This window comes from Lissotriton helveticus, chromosome 1_1 (genome assembly GCF_964261635.1).
Source record: "Lissotriton helveticus chromosome 1_1, aLisHel1.1, whole genome shotgun sequence".
In the NCBI taxonomy this organism is placed as follows: Eukaryota; Metazoa; Chordata; class Amphibia; order Caudata; family Salamandridae; genus Lissotriton; species Lissotriton helveticus.
In genome coordinates this window covers 355,716,572-355,740,490 of record NC_136057.1, presented here as the reverse complement: position 1 = coordinate 355,740,490, position 23,919 = coordinate 355,716,572, and the positions used below count along the sequence as shown (strand labels likewise).

The 23,919-nt window shown below is 46.4% G+C and overlaps 1 protein-coding gene across 27 annotated transcripts in view; it reads right to left on the bottom strand.

Annotated features, from left to right (window-relative positions):
• The window catches only part of MICAL3 (microtubule associated monooxygenase, calponin and LIM domain containing 3), a 2,019,125-nt gene that overhangs the window by 555,542 nt on the left and 1,439,664 nt on the right, over positions 1-23,919 (bottom strand). For 25 of the 27 annotated variants that reach the window (XR_013606836.1, XM_078673602.1, XM_078673604.1 and 22 more), the window contains one exon: positions 1,288-1,437. The exons of the other annotated variants lie outside the window; for them this stretch is intronic. Coding sequence is in view for 24 of the 25 variants with exons in the window: in XM_078673602.1 (XP_078529728.1) it covers positions 1,288-1,437 (150 nt within the window). In the remaining variant the exon portion in view is untranslated. The remainder of the gene's footprint in view (positions 1-1,287; positions 1,438-23,919) is intronic. 27 annotated transcript variants of the gene reach the window in all.

Here is a 23,919-nt window from a genome sequence, read left to right as displayed (position 1 = left end):
TGGCCTGGGGTGTCCCCTGCGGAAGGCGGCAGGAAGTGCAGACAAGGTGGCTTCAGGCAAGGTATGCCGTCAGGGCCGGTGGATGCAATGTTCACTGGTACTAGGGTGTGCAGCAGCGTTCCTCCTGCACAGGCTGCCATCTTGAGTCAGGGACGGCAGGTCAGCATGGCCCCGCAGGCAGAGGGAGCCCACAGCAGCTGCCTGCAAGGTGTTAACCCACAGGGCAGGTCCGGGGAGACTCCGGGACCACCTTGCTTAGCTGGGTCCTGATGGTGGTGGATCACAGATTGGTCTGGAGCACTTTTAGAGGACAACTGCCATCTTGACACCACCAAGCCCCCCCCCCAAACTGTATATTTTAAGCTTTGTTCCCCCTTTGCATTGTGTCTGTAATCGCTGATTCCCTGTGGTCAGAGGAGGACACAAGTCTAGGAAACTGAGTTGTGGGTGTTGTAAAAAAAAAAAAAAAATTGTAAAAGAGTCAATAAAGAACGGTGCTTTTCTCCAGTACCACCTTTATGGCTATTGAGGACCCTAACCCTTGAGGCATGCCTTGGTCTGCCCCATTCCAAACCCCATGTTACACTGTGGCATCAGTCTCTTTTGGGGGGTTGGGATGTTGCACAGGCTGTCTCTTTTACTGCAGCTTCCTGGCAATGCGCCAGAGAAGACACCTCACCTTCTGATGCCTAAAGTAGTAGTGGAGGTCAGGGGGAAAAGGCCCCTGCTGCCCCTACGACGCAGTGGGGTGCCGGAGCTGGCTGGGTCAACTGAACGCAAACACTGCTGCCTGTGATCAACCAAGCATCAGTGGTGCTTGTTTATCCGTGCTGGCTACACTTCCTCCTGCAGCCATTCGGCAGCAAACCCGGGAAAAAATGCACCTCTTGCTTCCTCAAGTCTCCTATGACCTGCCAGGCCGCGGCAAACATAGAATTTACTATAGTCAGTGGCATTCTCTCCACTTGGGCTTGAACACCCCCAGATCGTCTTGTGGCAGGCCCAGGCTAAGGCCCTTCCACATAGCAGATTTCAACACCGCTGCTGCCTTTATCAAAATGTAGTGCTGATGGGATCTAGTTTCTGGGATTCGTGAAGATAAGGGTTAGGCCCCATTGGAGCCAAGTCTGGGAACGTCTAAGCGGCCATCTTCCAATACCCCCAGAAACCAGGCTCAGGTTTTTAACAATCAAGACAAACTGGCGTTGAAATGATTGATAGCTTGACACAAGGTAACTGTAGCTGGCTTTTGAGTCCCTATGATTTTACAGGAGGGGAAGAGATTACCTTTGGAACAAGAGGACCCTTCCGTTGACACCCTTTCGTCATTTTCCTCTTCTTCCTCTTTTTTCACTCGGATGTGGGTCCAGTGCACATCTGCCTGAATCTCCAAAGGGTCCACTGGCTGGATCGCTTGCTGCAGTTTCAGATTCCCTGCTGTGTTATGGCATGGATTTTGTGTTTTGGGGTTAGGTTACAGGTGAAATGATGCAGGAAAGAAACAGGACAGGAAAGGGAAGGGAAAGATTTGAGCAAAACACAAGGACAATAAAAATAGGGTTCAACAGAAAAGGGAGAAAAGAGTTATTTAAAATTAGATTAGAAGAGATTGAGACATCCACTAAAAACACCAAAGCAAGGAACAGACTGATCTTCCAGCCCAACCCCTCAAAGCAAGCAGCAAGAAAGGAAGGATGCAATTAATTTGCACAGCCAAGTGCCTAAAGCATGCATGCAGTCAAGTTACGCTTCTTACTGGAATTATCAATCTCCACATGCATTTTGTACTGTATCCGCCATATAATGTTTCTGATCAACTAATCCAATGAATGCTTTTAGAAGTATGCACACAGGGAATGAAGGATAAAAAAAAGAGATTGTGAATATCTGCACTATCAGAGTAATGTGAAGATGATAAAATGAAAATGGCCTAGTGAGCATTGATGTGTTTGCCTGTATCAGTCCCTTAAACATCTATTTGTAACGTCAGCGCCTAAAAATTCATTAAAAATAATAGGTTACAACAATTTTGTGTTTTAAAAACATTAATCAACTTACACACATTAAATTGAAATGTCTGAGTGAATAGACAAATTATCTTATCTTATTCGGACCGTCAAGACGAGAACCTGCGCTTTTATCTGCCTCAATGAAACCCTAAATATAAAGATGGACAAGGAGGACGAGTTGTCGAAAGTTTCAGCACGGCCCAAGACCGTCAAAGGGGAAATAATTATCATCAAAAAGAAGTTTGTTGACTCGATTTTAGAAGCGCTGCTGTGTAGCGCGGTTGACACATGAGAAGATTTTCTCGCAACGGAGAATAGTTGCAAGATTAATGTTCAATTATTGAATGCCTGGAGTATATTCTGTCTCCACTTTTATATCAAGAGATATTTGAAGTAACAAATCAACGGATACACTGTGGACGTACTATTTCTTTTATTAACTTGATCAATATTGGGGCAACAAATAGTATGACTATGAAAAGGCACTTAGATTATTGAAACGTCTGCTTCCGATGCAATCATAACATTTTAGAGAGTACAAATTATCTTGTCTTGAAAAAGATGGTACAACAAGTTTAAACCCATCGAAACGCGTCAACGCCCTTTCTTCATACATAATCTGTAGTTAAGGTGGAGGTCTCAGAGTACTGGGCACCAGGACTTCTATCTAAAATATCGGTTTAACACAGATATGTAACAAACAAGGGGCACATTGTATCCTGCCTGTGTTACGTACTCTCTTTTGTACTATAATTTTTATGTATTTTATTTTTATGAACTGTTTATATAGCGGTGATCATATATTAGGACTGATGTGTACAAACCTGACTTGATATTAAGATATCTGGTGTGTGTTAGGGACAGTGTTTTCCCTGGTTTTATCAGTAAAATATATTTTTTATTTGTATCTTTTTTAATCAATAAATCGATTTAAACCTTTGTAACCTTGACTAATAATGATTTCCCATAGGACATGTTTGGTACATTTCTCTCAAATGTATTTGTGACTTTGTATGAATGGTGAGCATATACAAACTAGAGTGTGAGGTATAGATGTATGGTCAATGAAAGGTTGTTATAAAATCCAAAAGGATAATCTTCTTTACTGAATAGACAAATGACATTTTGAAACCTACAATTTCTTTTAAGGGTATCTCATGCTGCAAGAGTCTCCTTGCACAGTTTGGAGCCATTAGGATGACTTGAGCACGGTCAGTGATGATCTTGTTTAGATCTCGGGTAGAAGCAGTATTGGCAGACAGGAGCTTCAAGTTCTACTTTAACTGGAACACATCTCCAAGCGCGAGACACCTTGGAAACTCCAACAACCAAAACTGCTGACCTTGCACATTCTCTGCAGTGGTGCACAGATCGAGCTAAGGTTCTCCCCATTCGCGGAAGACACCTTGCTTTGCCTCAGGGTGTGACCTCCACTTGTGATCTGTGAGGCACCGGTGGGGAAATTTGTCTGCCATGGCATTCAGGGAGCCTGCCACTTGGTTATGGCCCATCCATGTCCAGAGGCACAAGGTCTCCTGGTACAGGTTCTATAACCCCACTGTACCCTGTTTGTTGCAGTACAACATGGCATTGGTGTTGTCCATGAGCACCTGTACCAGCCTCCCTTTGATGGATGGCAGGAATGCTTGCAGCATCAAGCAGGTGGCCCATAGCTACAAAAGGTTGATACGGAGCTGGGAATCTACTGAAACTAGAGGCTTCTGATCTCCATCTCTCCAAGGTGGCTGCTCCGGTCCAGAAATGATACACTGGTCATCACTGTCCGCTCTGGGAAGGGAGGTCTGCCGCTGACTTAATCGTGGTTAAGCAACCACCAGTACAGATCTTTCAAGTCTTCTTCAAAATGTGGACCAGATCAGCGAGGTTCCCTTGATGCTGGGCCCACTGGGACTTCACATCCCATTGCAGAGCCCGTGTAGGCCACCTCCCATGCTCGACCAGCAGGATGAAGGAGGCCATCAGTTCCAGCAGCCTCAGAGTCGACCTAACTGAAATCCACGACTGAGGCTGAAAGAATGGGATAATAGCCTGAATGTCCTGGACTCTCTTTCCAGGGGTAAAGGCATGAAACCAAACAGGGTCCAGAATGGCTCAGATGAAGTTTGCGAGGACTCACGTCTGAATTTTGCACGTTTTTAGCGAACCCCAAAGATGTCACGAGTTTTGCCATAGTCTGGAGGTGGTTTGATGACTGCCTGGGGTGAGCCTGCCTTCAACTGCCAATCATTAAGATACGGGAAGACTGGCACGCCTGACTACCAAAGGTGTGCTGCCATCACTTTCGTGAACACCGGAGACGCACTAGTGAGACCAACGAACACTGGAAATGCTCCTCAACCACCGCCGACTGGTGAGAACACAGAACACTGCAAAAGCTCCTCGCCCACCATGAACCACAGGTAGCGGTGAGGGGCCAGCAGGAGGGCAATATGGAAATAGGTGTCCCGCAGATGCAACCCCATTATCCATTGTCCAGGGTAGAGGGCAGACAAGACCTGGGCTAGGGCGAGCGCCATGAATTTCTTCTTCTGGAGGTAGGGGTTGAGAAGGCACAGGTCAAGGGCTAGAAGCTGCATCCCGCTTTTGGCACCCTCTCAAAAGCACCTTTGGCCAAAAGGGCTTGCACTTCCTGCCACAAAACAGAGAGATGGTCCTCCGTCTGATTTTGGGTGGACGGTGGAATGTGAGGCGGCTAGGAAATGAAAAGTAGTGAATATCCTATTCTGACAATCTGCAGGAACCACATGTCTGATGTACTCTCTTGCCAACCCGAATAGAATCGGAAGATTCTGTCTCTAGCGGGTGGCTGTGGTCCTGCAATGGATTTTGCAGGTGGGGCTGTGTGGGAGAAGGTAGGGGGTAGGTTAAGTAAAAGACAGAGAACTGTGCGGCACGCTGACCTTCGTTGCATGGGCATCTCAGCCTCTCCCCCGTAAGGGCTACACAAGGCCTCAAAAGGAGCAACGGAGCTGCTGGGCCTTGCAAAGCTGAGTAAAAAGAGCAAGAGAGTGAGAGGAAGCACTACTGTCTGCCAACTGTCCAAGACCTTAGTCAGATGTGTCTTAAAGCAAGCGAGTGATAAAGGGCATGTCCCTCAAGAAGGACCAGACATCACCAGAGAACACAGTTCATCATAGCCAAGCATGGTGACAAATGGCAACACTGGTGCTCATGGTGCGTCCAATGAATGCGGTGGTGTCAAAGCCACAATGAATCGTGAGCTTGGCCACATCTGTATAGTGGCTCTAAAAGGAGGTGTTATTGGAATGCAGGGCCAAGCTGGCACAGGTAAAGAGACACATACCAAAGGTCTCCACGCATTTAGATTTTCTGTTGGGGATGGGGGAGGGTGCGGCTAATACAGGCCTGCACCACAAGGTTCTCCAGAGAGCGGTGCTGAGACAAATGCTAGTTTGCCATGAGCAGGGTGGTAGCACCAACAATCTGAAAATTGTTGCGCTGTCCCTCGGGGAAGCGTCCCTTTAGTGCACTGTCGGATTCCAAATTATTATTATTATTATTTATTATTTATTCACTTATAAAGCGCAGGCGAATCATCCCCAGGGGGATCTCTCGGCGCTTTGAGACAACAAGTACTTGGTGAGTGTAAATGTAAATGTGTAAATGTAAATGTAGTTGAGCTTATATAGCGCACAGCTACCCGCAGTGGGTTTCCCGGCGCTTGCTTAGGGAACCCTTCCTGGTATTCCCCTGTGAGATAGCAGGGTATCCACAAGGTGAAAGTCAGGCATCCCGCCGCGAGGGGCCGTTGTGGAGATTAAGCAAGCTATTGCCCAGAGTCGCAGAGTGTGAACCCGTGAGTCGAGGAGGCACCGGGGCGAGAATTATCAAGTCCGTGGAATTTTTAGCCCAAGACCCGCCGAGGCGGGGAATTGAACCCTGGTCCAGGACCGATCTCAGCTTCCGGGTCTGCTGCCTCTAACCCCTGAGCCACACTTCTCCACAGTGCACATCTAAAATAGCCATGTCTTTAGAAGTTTCTTCAAACTGGTTAGTTCACCACAGGCCCTAATGTTCTGTGGCAGGTTGTTCCAGTGGCTGGCGGCCAGCTAAGAGAAAGCTCTCCCACCCATCCTTGCCTTGTGTATTCTCTGAATACACAAAAGGCTGCCATTGCTAGATCTTAGTTGTTGGGCTGGTTGATATCATATACGTTTGTTTCTGAGATAGGCAGGGCGTTTTCCCTGTAGTGATCTGAAGACCACGCAGAGCATCTTAAAAATAGCTTGTTTTCTGACTGGAGGCCAGTGCAGCTGGTTCAATAGAGGGGGGGGGAAGGGGTCCGTGCTGGCTTGTTGAAGGCCAGACGGGCTGCTGTGTTCTGTACCACCTGCAGCCTCGATAGGAGGTCCTCCCTTACTCCCACCAGCAATGAGTTACCACAGTCCAGTCTGCTCACCAGGAGCGACTGGATGAGGGGTTTTCTCGCTGAAAGGGGGATCCAGGGAAAGATCTTCCTGAGCATCTTCAACGTACCAAAACAGGTACCTGCCAATTCCTTCACCTGCTCCTCCATTGATAGTTTATCATCTATCCTGATGCCAAGGTTCTTAGCCCAACTTCTCGGCGCAGGGGCTTCCCCCAGCTCGGCAGGCCACCACTCGGGAGACCAGATTGCTTCAGCCTTCCCAAACAGCAGGATTTCTGTTTTTAAGTTGTAGAAAATTCCTCCTCATCCAACTCGCAATGCTAGACATGCAGCTTTTAAATTTTAATCGAGTTGACATAATGTCCTCCTCAATGGAGACAATTAGCTGCGTGTCGTCAGCATATGAGATAGTCTTAAAACCATGGCCTCTGATGATATCAGCTAAGGGAGTCACATATACGTTGAACAGAGTGGGACTGAAGACTGATCCTTGAGTAACTCCCCTGTCAACCACTATAGTCTGTGATGCAAAGGAGTCCAGCTGAATATTCTGGGTACGCTCTGATAGATAGCTTTGAATCCACTTGAGGGCCCTGCCTTTGACCCCAATCCCCCCAATCTGTCAAGCAGTATCTTGTGCGAGATGGTGTCAAACGCTGCTGACAGATCAAAGAGGACTAGGATCACTGGAGTTCCTCTATCCAGGGTCAGCCTTATGGTGTCCGTAACATCCAACAGTGCCGCCTCTGTGCTATGTGATGCGGGGAAGCCGGACTGGGAAGGGTCCAGAAGGTTGTGTTGTTTAGATAGAGGGATAGCAGTTGATTCACCAGTGTCTCCAGAACCTTCGAACAGCAGGGAATGTATGGCTTCAATTACATTTTATTATTTTTCCAAGTAAATTTTTCTTTCGAGTTTACGATTATTCACATCACGTGTGAAAAATAAACCATGTAAATCAATGGTAGACATCAAACAAGGTAAACAATATCCCAATACATTTCGGGCATGTCAATGCCCTTCATCAGGGGGAATATTCCTTAGTTATCAGCATGAACCATGTGTACACTTTTCCAGATGGAAAAGATTTGAAGAGCTTGAGCATGGCTGCGCAGAATTCTTCGATCTGCTGCGGAATGGCTGGTCACCTTGGAAATCCAGGTTATGGCAGGACCAGCTGTTAAATCGGCTCCGAAATTAGTGACCTTGTGAGCGCGACCATGACGGTTGTTGCTCCCCCCTATGTGTCAGGGCAGTGAGACTGAAGGAAAGGAGTGTAACTCTGCTTACCCTTCTGGTGTTTACCGGAAGACTGAGTGTGATGAAGAACAACCTCGGGAATGGCTCTGGGGACTCCAGGAGCTGGATTGGGCCACTGACTTGAAGCAGGATTGGAACGGCCCGACAACGTCTTTTTGGCTTGGCGACTTAAGAGTTTTGCTGTGTGCTTCCTGGTGGCCTTGGCATTCATCAAAGAGCAGTCTTTGCAGGTCTTACCTAGTGAGGGATCTGTCACCGACATCTGCATGTGACAGTCTTTACAGGGTTTAAAACCTGTTACCAGGGGATGTGGGGGGAGGTGACATTCCTTGCACACTAAAGAAAAAAGTTTGGAAAAAATAATGAGGTAATAATCTGAGACATGAGAGATGCCCCAGATCCACGTTTTGTGGCGCTGAAAGAAAGGAACTGACGTCATTGCCCAGGAGTGGCACATATATAGGCTCTGCAAATCACTTCCAGAAAGGTATCAGTTTGGAGCGGCACACCACCACCTTCTGGCACGCAGTAGTACTGCTGAAAAGTTTCTGAGTCCAGTCTGATGCCTGGCGAATATAAGGTAAGAGGAATCTGCAGCTAGAAGTCTGTAGCAGAAATTATACATATCTATCTATCTATCTATCTATATATCTCTCTCTCTCTCTATCTATCTATCTATCTATCTCTATATATATATATATATATATATATATATATATATATATATATATATATATATATATATATATATATATATATATATATATATATAGAGAGAGAGAGAGAGAGAGAAGATAGACAGATTGGTCTTTCTCTGAAGTCAGTTTCTGAAAATGAAGGTAATTCCTTCATCTTTGGAAGTAACTGATGTCGAAGTAATTTTTATTTTACTTAGTAGCAACAGTTGCCAAGTAGCATCTACCAATGATAGTGGGGTCTCACATTTCCTCTATTTAAGACGTTTTAAATCTTGTAGTGCTGTAGGTCCAGTGCTAGCTGAAACAGCTATTAACTTCAAATCTTCCAAGACAACAACATGGATTTCAGATTGCTTCCACCATCAAGATGAAACTGAGATTGTGCAGTTTGAAAGGAGACGAAGCAGCACATTCACCAGATCCTTCCACCCTAGTGGTGCCAAGGAGAACGCAAATCACTTTAAAAGCATGGCGACCGAAAATTATTTGCTGGGCAGAAGAAACAGAGCGCCACAGACATTTATTTATGTGGTTTTATAGAGCAGGAACATTGCCCAGGAACGCTATAATGATTTACGTTAGAAATATTAGCTTAAAAGAAAAAAAATTGCAGAATTCAGCAATAAAGATGAACACATAACCAGAAGTCGAATAGAATAGTCGAACTGTTAAGGTGTAAGTTCAAAATTGCTAAACTAATCAGAAAGAATATAATGAAAGGATCAGCAGAGAGCCTCCAGTAATGGATGTCATTGAAAGGAAAATGCCTATTATTCAGAGCTCATGGACGAAAATGATATAGATGTGCATATTAGTATTAACAAAGCAATACAGAAGAAAAAGGCAGTGTGGGAAAGATGTGTGAGGGAGGCGTGGACGGAACCGGACACATGAAATGTGAATGTCACGTTGTTTGTGCACTAATGAGGTGGAAAGGGTGTAATGATGAAGGGAGTCCTCAAAGGATGTGGACTTGAAAGGGAGAAAATGAAATGTATTTGAGGGCAACTAAAGTGTCTCTGGAAGAACAACATTTTCAAATCAGTCTTGCATGTAGACTTAAAGGTGATGTGCGTTCCTTTTTTAATGCTAGAGGAATAGGAAGCAGTGATTCCATGCTTCCTAATGATCTCAACCCACCAATTACTTTCCATTTCATGTTCAGGTATATCTGTGTAGAAGAGTGTAAAAACCTAAGAGGGGTCCGAGCTGTTTTCTACATTGCTCTGGGTTCAACAGGAAGGCCATGAAGAGTTAGTAACATCAGTGTAATATGGCCAAAATGTCTGGCTCCTGGCACAAAATGTGCTTAACGTGCGGCAGCATCTACTACTGCTTGGACTGTTCACTTTTTGGAGTCCGGTCAAGAAAGTTACCAGAGTCAATGCTTAATAACACTAAGGTCTGCTTGTCTTATTCAAGGGAAAATTGGCACATCCTCCAAAGCAAAAGTAACCGAAAAGAAGTACTTGTGCCAATTGAGTTGATTAGTGTGATTACTGAGAAGGACACCTAAGGATTTGGAGCAGTCGAGGATGCCACAGAGGGCGATCCAGGACAGAACTGGTAGCAGCGATTAATATGATAGTAGGCGAAGGTCAGTTTTGGCAAGTTTGAATTCTAAATGTTAGGCAAATATCCCGTCTTAAAGAAATTTTAGAGCTTGAGGAAGATGTGAGAGATCATTGGTAAAGGAAATCCAGAGATAAATCTGTTTATCACCCACATTAATTATATAATATCCCGGAATTCTTAGGTATGAGTCCAAGACGTTTGATGCACAAATTGAAAAGAACGCAGGAAGGACCAACGTTTTGTGGCAACCCCTGAGTTAATCGAGATGGGTGTCACTTTTATTCCACTGTGACTGGTTTTACAGGTGTGATGCAAACCAATTATGAAAAATAGTATGGGAAGGTTTTAACCGCATGCGTGCGGCGGCTATTTTTGCGCTGCATGGCTTTTTTCAAAAAGCCGCGTTACATGACGAGCTCAGCCCGTCATGAGCATGCGAGCGGCACAACTCATGACGAGCTCAGCTCGTCATGAGCGCAGAAGGGGTTAATGACCATGGAACGGCTTACTGTGTCAATTGTGGTGGATTAAACAAGGACGACTAGAAGACAGGAATTGCCAGAATTCATGGTGTGAAATGTCCTTAACTACTGGGAGCAAGGAAGCTTCTGTACTGCATAGCAGTTTGAACCCTCAAATGGAACTCTAATTCTCACAAATATGTTGTGTTAGTTGAGTCACAGCTCCGCTCTCAATGCCTTTCAAGGAAATCAGGACAAAAGTTATTCAGATCCCCCTCATCCCTTTTAGGGTTTCTTTGGTAGTTGGGTAACTCGGCGAACAATCAGATAGCACCCTATGTCATAGAGAGACGCTCACAAGTTTAGTCTAATGAGGTATGTCAGATTTACCGACAATCTTAACAATTTACTTCCATCTAAAAAACATTTTTTAAACTAGGAAGCCCAAGGTTTGGGTCTTGTTATTAAGAGGAGTTAAGTCATCAAGAAGTTCAGACAGGACTCATTAAAACCAGAGATGGGTGTATTGATATCGCAAAGAGGACAGGAAATAGGACGTTTATTCAAAACAAGTGCAGCAAGGTTACTCAGGTAAAAAACTTATTGAGTGTCGCAAAACCTTGTTGAATCCTTTTTAGATTGGTTGACAGATGTGATATATGTACAATGAAGGGAAGAAGGGATTATGAAATGACCAGACAAATCTACAGGTAGAGGATCATCCACAGTAAGCAAGCTACTATTTGAGATAATATAGTCCTGTGTAGAGGCTTTTATGTGAGTGAGCTTAAGGCAATGTTGTAGCAGATCATCCACAGAGAGAAATTAAGAGAACAAATAATTTGCACCATTGATATCGCCCCATTGGCAGACTGAAAACATCAAGAAAGATGTTTAGTCGGAACCTATTAATAGCGATATGTTCTTGTAACTTACATCAACACCTCCAGTTGTCCTGCGTTCAAAATCACAATCCATTAGTGAGCACAGGAGCTTCATGATGTTTTAAGAGGTATTTGTGCACCAGGGCTTAAGGAGTGCAAGTATGTCACGATATTGATGATGAATGTAGAATGCAATAAACATTTTGTCTTCTCGCCTCCTGTTTGCTGAATTCGTTTTTGTTGGTGGCAGGACTCTGTGCACTTTACAACTGCAAGCCAGTGCTAACAAACTTATGCTACCTAATTAAATCATGTTAACACTGGCTTACAACGGATTGGCATATTTAATTTACTTATAAGTCCCTAATGAAGTAGTAAACCATATTACCAGGGTCAGTAAATGAAATGCTACTTGTGGTCCTGCAGCACTTAATATGTCTCTCACTTAAAGCATGTCGGCAACCTACCCTTACCGCCTGTGCACCGTTTTAAACTGTCAAATGCGACTTAGAAAAATAACCCTTTTGCCAAGTGTAAAACTCCCTTTTAAATACATACAAGTCACCTCTGTGGTAGGCATACACAGCCTGTGGGGTAGGGTGCAATGTATTTAAAAAGTTGGATATGTACTTACGTTTTTCAAGTCATGTCAGTTAAAAACTGTCAAATATTTTTTTCTCTACTGTGAGGTCCACCACTCCCATGGGATAACATTGGGTTAACCTATTACATTTAATAAGTGAAAACCTTTGTTTGGGGGCAGATACAAATATCATGTAGGGAGTCTAAGGAATTGTACTTCAACACCATTCATCACAATTCTGAAAATGCCAGTATTATAAAGTTAAACCAAAGGGGATGATGGACGGAGTTGTTGAACATTGCAAGCACTCACCCCCAGTCAACTGATCTGGGTTTAATCCATCATCATTCTTTAGCTCACTCCACCACCCCAGTTCAGAAATGGCCATATGCAAATCAGTCTGACCATGTGCTTCATGGGAACAGTCCAGCCCGAACTGCCAAGACATGTCTTCCCTGGACCGGAAACAAGCATCCTGGGACCGGTTTCTGGCTAATTAGCCGTCATCAGCCAGGCTAGCTTGAATCCAGGGACCCACGTCTGGGAATACCCTGCCAACTTCGGGTGAATAAAGCAAAACCAAAAGGGGACGCGAGTCCCGTGCTCTCTCCATGCCACTGTAATCAAGCTATCCTGGCTGAAGAGGGGTGAAAACGCGCAACCGGTCCTAGGATGCTTGTTTCCAGTCCAGAGAGGACCTGGCCTGGCAGTTCGGGCTGGACTGTTCCAATTGGGCGCAGGGTCAAGGCTGATTTGCATATGGCTGGGTCCAAACTGGAATGGCATGGTGAACAAAAAACTATGGATTTAGGCCCAGATCTCTGTACTGGGGTGAATGTATGACATTGTTCTGCATTCTGACCATCAATAGTTCTTTTAGTATCACAAAAGAAGGCCCTGCACCCTTCAGATATTCAACATGTTATTTAAGTATTCTTGATAATGGTCATATTGCATACAATTCAACCAGATGACCACACATTGGACGTATCGAACAAGTTACTTACCTTCGGTAACGCTTTTTCTGGTAGATACAATATCTGCCTGTGGATTCCTCACCTTGTGAATATCCCCTTGCGTCAGCAACATTCGGAAATTCTTTTTGTAGCTTCGCGCCGACGTGGACTTGGACGTCATAGAGGCACGGCATCTCTCGCGACTCCGCTGACGTCACCGACGCCCATAATAGGCTCACGCCGGCGTGATGACATCAGTTCCGCCCTTTTTTCCGTGCCTTCGAGGCACATGGACGGACCAATGACAGTAGACATATACACAGTATACGCAGTACAAATATCAAGGTAAAAAACACACAGTGTGAAACAAATGCAATAAAACATTTGAAATAAACAACCCCTTGACAATAAAATAAATACATTACAGAAACTCTGGTATAGAAGAGTGGACAACGAGGAGGCGGGGGGCTCAGTGAGGAATCCACAGGCAGATATTGTATCTACCAGAAAAAGCGTTACCGAAGGTAAGTAACTTGTTCTTCTGATAGATACATCTGCCGTGTGGATTCCTCACCTTGTGAATAGAGTCCCACAGCAGTCCCCACTCCCGGAGGAGGGTGTCCACACTTCTTAACCACGAAATTCTGGAGGACAGAGTGCGCAAAGTGACCGTCCCGCCTCACTTCGGAATCCAAGCAGTAATGCTTCGCGAAAGTGTGGAGGGAAGACCAAGTTGCCGCTCTACAAATATCTTCTACAGGAACACCTCTAGCCAATGCTGAGGTTGAAGACTTAGCTCTAGTAGAATGAGCCCTTATACCCTCAGGTGGTTACTTACCGGCCAAAGAGTAGCAGATCTTTATACAGAGGACGATCCATCTTGATAAAGTTCTTTTATGGACCGCTCTTCCTTTCTTGCAGCCAGCAAAACCAATGAAGAGCTGGTCATCCAAACGAAAGTCTTTCGATCTGTCCAAGTAAAAGGACACCGCCCTTTTGGGGTCCAGACGGTTCTCTCTTCCTCCTTAAAAGGGTGAGGGGGAGGATAGAAGATAGGAAGGGTAATGGACTGTCCTAGATGGAAAGGAGTTACCACCTTAGGCAGAAAAGCAGCCCTGGTCCTAAGAACCATTCGATCAGCATGAATGGTCAAGAAAGGGGGCTTGTAACTAAGAGCCTGAAGCTCACTTACCCTCCTTGCTGAGGTTATTGCAACGAGGAATACTGTCTTAAGAGTCAGAAGCCTCATAGGACATTTGTGAAGAGGCTCGAAGGGAGCACCCATCAAAAAGGTCAGTACAAGATTTAAGTCCCACTGAGGCACAATAAAAGGAACAGGAGGGAACTTATTTGTGAGACCCTTTAAAAACCTTAAAACTACAGGAGATTTAAAAAGAGATGGCTGGTCAGGCAAACAAAGAAACGCCGACAGCGCTGAAAGATAACCCTTCACTGTGGCAACAGCAAGACCCTGTTGCGCCAGAGAAAGGGCAAACTGGAGAACATCAGACAAATGGGCTCTCAAAGGGTCAATAGATTTATCCCCACACCATGTGACAAATTTTGACCATCTATAAGAATAGATGGACTTAGTGGAGTCACACCTGGCTGACAAGATGACATCCACAACGTCAGGCGGGAGGTAAAAGGAATTCAGGTTGCCCCGTTCAATCTCCAGGCATGAAGGTGTAATGTCTGGAGGTGGGGGTGTAGAACCTGCCCCTCCATCTGAGAGAGGAGGTCTGCCCTGAGAGGGAGACGGAGCGGCGGATGAGAGTAGAGGTGGAGAAGATCTGTATACCACACCCTTCTTGGCCAGTCCGGTACGACCAATATGACTTGGGCCCGGTCCTGGCGAATCTTCCTCAGAACCCGAGGAATCAAAGGTATGGGAGGAAACGCGTAAAGGAGTTTAATTCCCCGACTCAACTGAAACGCGTCCTTGCATCGGATACTGGAGACTGCAGAATGACAGGCAGTGAGCATTCTCGCGAGTGGCGAACAAGTCCACCCGAGGAGTCCCCCACATCTGAAAGATGTCGTGAACCACCTCTGGGTGAAGCCTCCACTCGTGGTCGGCAGAGAACTGCCGACTGAGACTGTCTGCACGAACGTTCAGAACTCCGGCCAGATGATTTGCCATCAGACAAATCTGATGGTCCTGAACCCAGGACCAGAGACGCAGAGCCTCTCTGCAGAGACACTGAGACCCCACTCCTCCCTGTTTGTTGATGTACCACATCGCGTTCGTGTTGTCCGTCAGGACCTGGACTGAACGACCGCGAAGGGAAGGGAGGAAGGCCTTGAGCGCCAAACGTATCGCCCACAATTCTAGAAGGTTGATGTGAAGCAACCTTTCCTCTGGAGACCAAAGACCCTTGATCTCCAGATCCCCCAGATGAGCACCCCACCCTAGAGTGGATGCATCCGTTATCACTGTGGCCACGGGAGGAGGCAACTGAAAAGGCTTCCCCTGAAACAGGTTGCCTTCCACGCCCCCCCAAGACAGATCCGCCGCAGCTTCTCTGGAGATCCTCACAGACTCCCTGAGATCTCCGTTGTGCTGATACCACTGCCTGCGGAGGCACCACTGGAGCGCCCTCATGTGCCAGCGTGCATGGTTGACCAACAGAATGCATGAAGCCATCAGACCGAGCAGGCGAAGGACCTTCAGGACTGGAACGAACGCTCCATTGTAAAATAAAGGAATCATTTCCTGTATGTCGCGAATCCTTTGAATAGGAGGGAATGCACGACATACAGTTGTGTCCAGTACAGCACCTATGAACAGGTTGCGCTGGGAGGGCACCAAGTGAGACTTGGGTACATTTATCGAAAAACCCAACCTGTACAACAACTGGGTTGTCACTCGCAGATGATGGAGCACTCTCTCTGACGACTCTGCTTTGATCAGCCAGTCGTCCAAATAAGGGAATACAGGAATCCCTGACCTTCTGAGATGCGCCGCCACCACTGCCATCACCTTGGTGAAGACTCGAGGCGCAGTAGTAAGCCCAAACGGAAGGACCGCAAACTGATAGTGCTGCGATCCCACCGTAAACCGGAGATACTTCCTGTGCGACTTCAGGATGGGGATGTGAAAGTACGCATCCTGCAAGTCGAGCGACACCATCCAGTCTTCTTCCAGCAGCGCTTGAAGAACCTGAGCAAGGGTGAGCATCTTGAATTTCTCTTGTTTCAGATACAAATTCAAGATCCTGAGATCCAGGATTGGACGAAGCCTGCCATCCTTTTTGGGAATCAGGAAATACCGGGAGTAGCAACCCTGACCCCTTTTCTGCTCTGGGACCACCTCTATCGCACCCTTTCTTAACAAAGTCTGTACTTCCTCCTGTAGAAGCAACAGATGTTCCTCTGAGCCATATCCCTGGCAAGGAGGGTAATTGGGAGGGAATTCCTGAAAGGGAAGGGCATACCCATTTTCTACGAGATTGAGAACCCAAAGAAAGTGGGTAAGCCGACCCCCCACCGGACCCACATGATCCTGAATGGCGGATCTAGGGCTGCTTTTCTGTGACTGGGGGGTTGGAGGAGGTGGAGGAGGAAGAGGTTTGACGTCCTCGAAAACGACCCCTTTGCTTTTCCCTGTATGACCTGTACAAGGTGTTCTGCTGCTGCTGCTGCTGTTGTTGTTGTTGTGGCTGACCTTGTCTAAAGTTCCGAAAGGAAGAGCGTCCAAACCCTCTGAACTTTTTGGTCGAAGCACCTCTAATCTGAAGGCCCAAAGATCTGGCAGTAGCTCTGCTATCTTTAAACCTTTCGAGGGCTGTATCTGCTTTTTTGCCAAATAGTCCTTCTCCGTCAAAAGGCAGATCCAAAAGCGCCGCCTGAACATGAGCAGAAAAGTCCGAGGACTTTAGCCAAGCTGATCTTCGCGTAGCAACTGCAGTACCCATAATCCGAGCCACAGAATCAGCCGTGTCAAGACCGCTCTGAATTACTTGGCGTGCCGCTGCTTGGGTGTCAGACAATACCTCCTCGAAATCACTCCTGTTCTTCTTAGGGATCTTAGGAGCCAAAGCACGCATTGAATCCATAAGTGTGTGCACATACCTCCCCATGAGGCAAGTGGCATTTGTAGACTTCAAGGCCATACTAGCAGATGAGAAAGTTTTCTTGGCCACCTGATCTTGTTTTTTTAGCCTCTTTGTCCCCAGGAACTTGGGGAAAAGCACTTATAGATTTCTTAGAGAATGCAGCCTGAATCACTAGGCTCTCTGGAGAAGGGTGAGATGTTAAGAAAGCAGGGTCCTCTGGAGCTACCCTATATCTCCTAGCCACACTCTTGGTAACAGCAGGAGCAGAGAGCGGCTTCTTCCACACCTCCATAATGGGCTCAGTTAATGCTTCATTAAATGGAAGTAAAGGCTCCACAGCCGAACTCAGAGAGTGAAGAACTTCTGTCAGAAGGTTTGACTTAAATTCAACTGTTGGTAAAGTTAAATTTAAAAGTCCTGCAGCCTTCTTCATTACCACATGATATGCTGGACATCCTTTGAAGGCGCATTATGTCCTGAAGGCAATTCCCACTCTGGGGAAAAATCAAGGCCACTGGCATCAGCCAGCTCTTCAAAACAATCTTCTACCAGATCACCTTCTTCTAAGTCAGGGTGAGAGTCGGCATAACTTCGTTCCTCCAAGAGACGCTGAGCTTCTCTTCTGGATCTCTCCTTAACACGCCTCAGTACTGGATCCATCAACGACTCCGATGGAGTCGTAACCGACGTCGGTACCCACTTCGATGGCCGAGGTGTATGCTCCTGATGTCTACTCGGAGCAGGCGACGTCGACTTCGGACGAGTCGGTGACGACCTCGGTGGGGCCGGAAACTGCCACGGTGTCGATGGGGCTGGCATAAACGGCATGAATGGAGCCGGGGCATAAGAATGAGGAACCCCCAAATTAAATGCCAGAGGACCCATGGGACCCGAAGGTGCACCAGAGGGGTACCACGCCCTTGAGAATACACCATTCATAGCGTTTAAGAACGCTGAAGGGTCTTGACCCGGTGCTGGAAAAGGTGGTTGAACACCCTCAGGCTGACCTCGAGGTGGGATCGAATCCGGCTCAACAAAATGCGCAGATTCCTCAACTTCCACAGGAACCACCTCTTCCTCATCTCGAACCGGAGAAGGCGCCGGAGATGGATTGGACTTCGGAGCCGGGGAGGGAATTTACGACCTCGTAGGCGAAGCCTCACCTTCCTGATCCGGTGACTCCTGCGGAGGGACCACCTTCGAACGAACCTTCCTGGGCGACCTCGACCTCGAGTCCGACTTCTCACCCGAGTGACGTCGAGACTCATGTCTCCTCTTCCTATGCTTCTTCCTTGACCTAGAAGCATGATCCGAAGAAGACTTCGAGGCCGAACCCTCACGAGATCTCGACCTCGACTTATTTTTCTTCGAGCGAGATCTTGATGTCTTCTTACTCTTGTCGGCCTCAAGTTTTGCCACAAGTAGCTTGGTTTCTCTCTCCCGCAGGGCCTTCGGATTCATCTTGCGACATGATGAACATCCATCCACGTCGTGATCGGAGCTTAAGCACCAAATACAGTCCTCGTGTGGATCCGTGATGGACATCATTTTTCCACACTCCCTGCAGGGCTTGAAACCGGTCTTCTTCGACATCTTATCGAAACAAAGAAGCAGAAAATACAGAGAAATGAAACAAAGTAACAGTATTGTAACTGAGATTCCCGAAACCGTTAGCGTCGACGACGTGGAAAAAAGGGAACTGATGTCATCACGCCGGCGTGGGCCTATTATGGGCGTCGGTGACGTCAGCGGAGTCGCGAGCGATGCCGTGCCTCTATGACGTCCAAGTCCACGTCGGCGCGAAGCTACAAAAAGAATTTCCGAATGTTGCTGACGCAAGGGGATATTCACAAGGTGAGGAATCCACACGGCAGATGTATCTATCAGAAGCGCTTACTTGCGACTTTATACTTCGTTTGAGAGACCATACTTGAATTTTACCTTTCCTCTGGAATTTTTTCACCACTTAAACTAAAACCGATTGACTATTCCCAGTATCTAAAGATTTGAATTACGACTGTTATGATGCCAATAAAGCCCTGAAGAAGTCCGGTAATGGACGAAATGCGTTGTCTATCCGTTTAAACAGAAAATTGAATAAAGAATTGATTTCAACTGAAGAGCTTTAGTTTCACTTTTTCTTGGGAAAACTACTAACTATTGTTGAATTGTATGCAATATGACCATTGTCAAGAATACTTAAATAACATGTTGAATATCTGAAGGGTGCAGGGCCATCTTTTGTGATTGTTGTTGAGGGAATAGGGGCCTTTTCACCTTATGGGACGTATATGGATTGCTTTCCCGGCCACTAGCACCTTCTTTTGAGATCAATACTTGTGGAACTTCAGCACCGTTGCAGGCACACTAGCCTTGATCCTGAATTTTTGTTGCAGTTCTTTTAGTATTATAAAGTTGGCATTTTGTTGCCCTAACGATTTAGTGCCTGCAGCCTGTTTCCTGAGTCACATGACCAGGTGTAGTTGGTAGAATGGGCCATCCTGACAGGATCGGAGAGGTGGAGCTGTGCACAGCCCCACTTACACTTCAAAGAACCTGCCACAACCCACACACAAATAACTTCATACTAGCCTCTTGTGACCACAGACATCCTGGGACCAGAGCAGGGATGAAGGAAATCCCAACACTATCTGTGGGGGAAAACTCTAGAACTATCTTCCACTTCAAAGCTGGCACCAGGTATAGAAATAGGATCCTAAGACCTACTCTTCAGTTCCATTCTAGACCTGCCGAGGACTGCCCTGCTGCCCATGGCCAGCTGTGCACATCAGAGGACTGACCTATGCCCCCAAGAGAACTGCCCTGCTGTCTGTGGCTTGCTGTCTACTTCCGAGGACTGCCCTTCTGCCTGAAGCCTGCCCTGTCCTAAGAGGACTGCCCTTCTCCTTGCGATCTGGTTTCTGCTTGAACCCAGGACCATAAGAGTGACTCCAAAGCCTAATTTGCTGGCATCCTGTGCAGAGCCACAGACTGCAGCCGCTACCTGCTGTAGATTTTCGACTTCCCCAAAAAACTTAACAATGACTCCTCCTTGGACACCGTTGTATACCTTGCCCTGCTGAATTTTCCCTTCTCAAACATTTTCTCTGAAGTCCAAAGGGGAGCAGAGACATGGCCAAATCCACTTCCGGTATCGTGATGGCCATAACTTTGGATTTTGCCTCTGTCTTGCATGACTAGATGTCAATGCCTGGCGCTTTAAGGCAGTAGGTTGCACTAAAACTTTAAAAATTCATAACTCTGGTTACACTGATTTGAATTTTAAGCACAGGTTAATTTAAGAAACAACGTGCGCATTACTGGCATGGCGGAGACGACACAAACTGGCCGGATGGACACATTTGTTGAACAGTTGCTAATCGATCTATTTGGCCGCGACTCCTTCACTCAGGGGTTTGGGGTGGAACGTGCCCACAGATCGCTGGGGCCCGGCCCAGAACAGGTCTCCCACCACGCCCAATTATTGCTCGCCTTATGAACTTCAGAGATCGGGACACTGTCCTCCGGGCGGTGCGAGATCGTGGTGTGGTGACATGGCAGGGCAACACACTCTCCTTCTTTCCTGATTTCACTTTCACGGTCCAGGAAGCGCGCAAGAAGTTTAATGGGGTTAAAGCTACACTCCGGAATCTAGGCCTTCGATACGGAATGCTCTACCCAGCTAGACTTAAAGTGGACATTGATGGCAGGTCTCACATCTTTGAAACACTGACGGAAGCCCAGGAATTTTGCCAACGTTACAAGCGGCGGGACGTGAGCCCGTCCCGGTCTGGGGCGCGGCCGCCGACCTCTCCAGTCAGAAATGCCTCCCAGGCGGCAGCTGATCTATTTGCCGAGACGGGCAATGGCTGAACAACATAGCTGGACATTTGGGGCTACAGGTCCACTCTTGTTGCCTCGCAGGCATCCAGACTATTATGGTTACACAAGCTCCGACTCTCCAATATTGTTCACTCCCCGACAGGCGTGGCGTTGCCACACCCCATGGCGGATGCCACTGTCGTCTTACTACTTCTATTCTTCTTGCAGTTGAGCTACAGTTTGTCATTGTACTTTGCAACCCTGTGTTTTGTTTGGCTCGCTGCATGGTTCATGGGAATATGCCTCCCTGGGTTGACTGGAGGCTGGGTTGGGGGAGGGGGTGGGGAGGGAATGTTGGTTAGTTTGATGTCACTCTGCACTCAGGTAGCAGGCACACACCGCATTCCATCACACGTTTCAGTTGACCTTGACACACTCTGGATTGGATATATAGGCACGTGCACTGATGGCTAGACAGCCCACGCGGGACGACTTGTCCCTGATTTCCCTGATGTCATGGAATGTCAGGGGTCTAAACGACACGAGGAAGCGCAGACAGATCTTCAACTATTTGGGCAGGCATAACGTTGACATTGTGTTCCTTCAAGAAACGCACCTGAGCCCTGCAGGGTCCCAGCTCCTGGCCAGAAGCTGGGGTTCGCACCGCTTCTTCTCGGACTTTAGCAGATACTCGAGGGGGGTGGCCATCTTGGTGCATAAGCGAATACCCTTCATACTGCACTCCACAATAGGGGACCCGGAGGGTCGTTACTTGGTGGTGACGGGCTCCCTATTTCATCAGACGGTTACCCTGGTAACTGTATATGGTCCCAATACTGACACCCCTGCCTTCTTTCACGACCTTCAGACGAAGCTAACCACGATAGCCGCTGGCCAGATCATAGTCGGTGGGGATTTTAATTTACTCCTTAATCCCACACGTGACGGGACTTCAGCTGCAGCGGACGCTAGGAAGCACTCCAGACCAGTCCTAGTTGACATATGTGATACCTATTCCCTCATAGACATCGAAGCTAGGCTTCACTGTGAGACCCCGGAGTAATTAAAAAAAGAAAAAAAAAGATTAAAAAAAAAAAACCACAGGTTAATTTAGTGACTTTTTGTGGTTCACCCTGTCAAGGATGGAAGGCTTGTTACCTGTAATCCTTGTTCTCGCTCGGGGCAATCTCCACTGAAATCGAAAGCACTGAATAGTCCCACCCACATGCGGCACCCTGGAGCAGTACCTTTAAAGTCACATCTACTTAGCCTTACTTTGGAGAAGCTAGTAGACATATGTGACACAAATATTACAGTTTTCAGCCTTAAAACAGGCTATAATACCATAATGAATGCATTACTTTAAAAACTAGACGGAAAAAGAGGTAAAACCCTTAAAAGTTACTTTAAGTAAAAAGAGACCTTTTAAAAACATCCTTTTCAAACGCTTTTTACTTCTTTTTAAAGTAAGGGATAGGATAATATATAGCAATGGGTTGCATAGGCTGCATCATTGGGAACAATTATAAAAGGACACTGTGCCTTTAAGGGCCTCAACCTCCAGGGTCCCCACATATCCTGCAGGTGGCAGTTTACGCAGTACTTTTTTCGCGGCACTTGCAGACAGAATTCTGGAGCAAAGCTCTGCCTTTTTTTAAGGCTTTTCATCAAACCTTTTGATCTGTAGCTTTTACAAAACTGATTCACTTGACGTCTTTTAGAGCGTAGAGTATTTTTAAATAATTTCCTTACTTGAAATATTTTGTGCAAAACAACTTCTCTTTTTGCAAATGCCCAAAACGTGGCAGAAAAATGGTAAAAACTGACCCGCTCAGGATCTGTCTTCTCTGCTTGTGGGACTCGCATGACCCCAAGATGTGTTGCTACTGCAGCTTCCGGTGTAGTTTGAGGTGGAGAGAGAAAATCACACCTCCATGGCCAAGTGGAGCACTGCAAATAAGATTTCCTGGCTGGAGAGACTTCTGAGGGGCGAGTAGAGACTGTTTCCACTACCAGTGCCCCTAAGTCATGCTCTGAGGACTCCCTGAGAGGAAGATCCAAAAAGATACAACCTGGGAAAAAAGTGCTCCAGGTCAGCATCGAGAAGAGATACAGCACCCACTTGCTCGCTGTCAAGGGCTGGTGTCGACTTTGAGAACACTTACGGAATGAGGAGGGTTGGCAGGAGAGGGTGTGAAGCGATGGGAGTATGTAAAACTGGATGCAGCCACCTAGATGTATTCCAGGAGTGGCAGGTGCCGAGGTATAAAGACTAGAGATTGGCAAAAGTGAGACTGGTAGAGCAGACAGAATGTGTGCCGTTGATACACAGTAACCCTGAGTAGGTGAAGGGTGAGCCAGAGAAATACAGGTAATCTGTGGCTGACTCAGTAGCCCAGTTTGAGCCATAAAACAAGGTGGTACAACACTGGCAGAGTTGAAAATTAGAAGAAAACTACCAGTGGGGAGAATAGTAACTTCTTGTCAAAACAGAGAAAAGTGGGGAAAAGGAGAGCCAATACAGATGGGATTATGGCCTTGGATTGCGCCTTATTTTAGAAAGAGCAGACACTGTAGTCCTTATAAAAGTGAAGTTCTACAAGGATAGTCAGCCGGCAAACTCCTTTGATTAGTGGAGTGAGCCCTGAAAACTGACTGATCAGTTACAGACTTCCACGGGCTGCTATACTGCATAAGGTTACAAGTGATTGTCTTGCTGTACTAAATAATGCTGAACCTCACAACAAAAATGTAAAACCCTCATCAGCCAATAATTCCATGTGATGCAATGAGGCATGGGGCAAGACACTGGGACAAAGACAGGTTGAACAAATATTAAAACTCCATACGAGGCAAAACATTGGAGGCACAGTTTTCAAAAACTATGCAAAAACAAAGCCACACCCTGTCACATCTTTGCTGCTTGTGCAACAGAGAACTGAGCTTAGAGAATCTGCACTATATTTGACATATAAAATGGAAAGCATCATTAAAAAATTGAAAAAATATATTTGATGTTTCTTATTAGATAAATTGCATAATAAGACCAAAATTGATTTCTTCATCTTTTGGTCTGAAGCAAATTTACTTTGTAACCCTTCATTCATGCAGCAAATACCTTGCGAAAAAAAACAGCTTCTTTCTTCTGGTGCAAACTTTACAATACTTCTGGAGCAAAACTATAAACAACTGAACTCACACA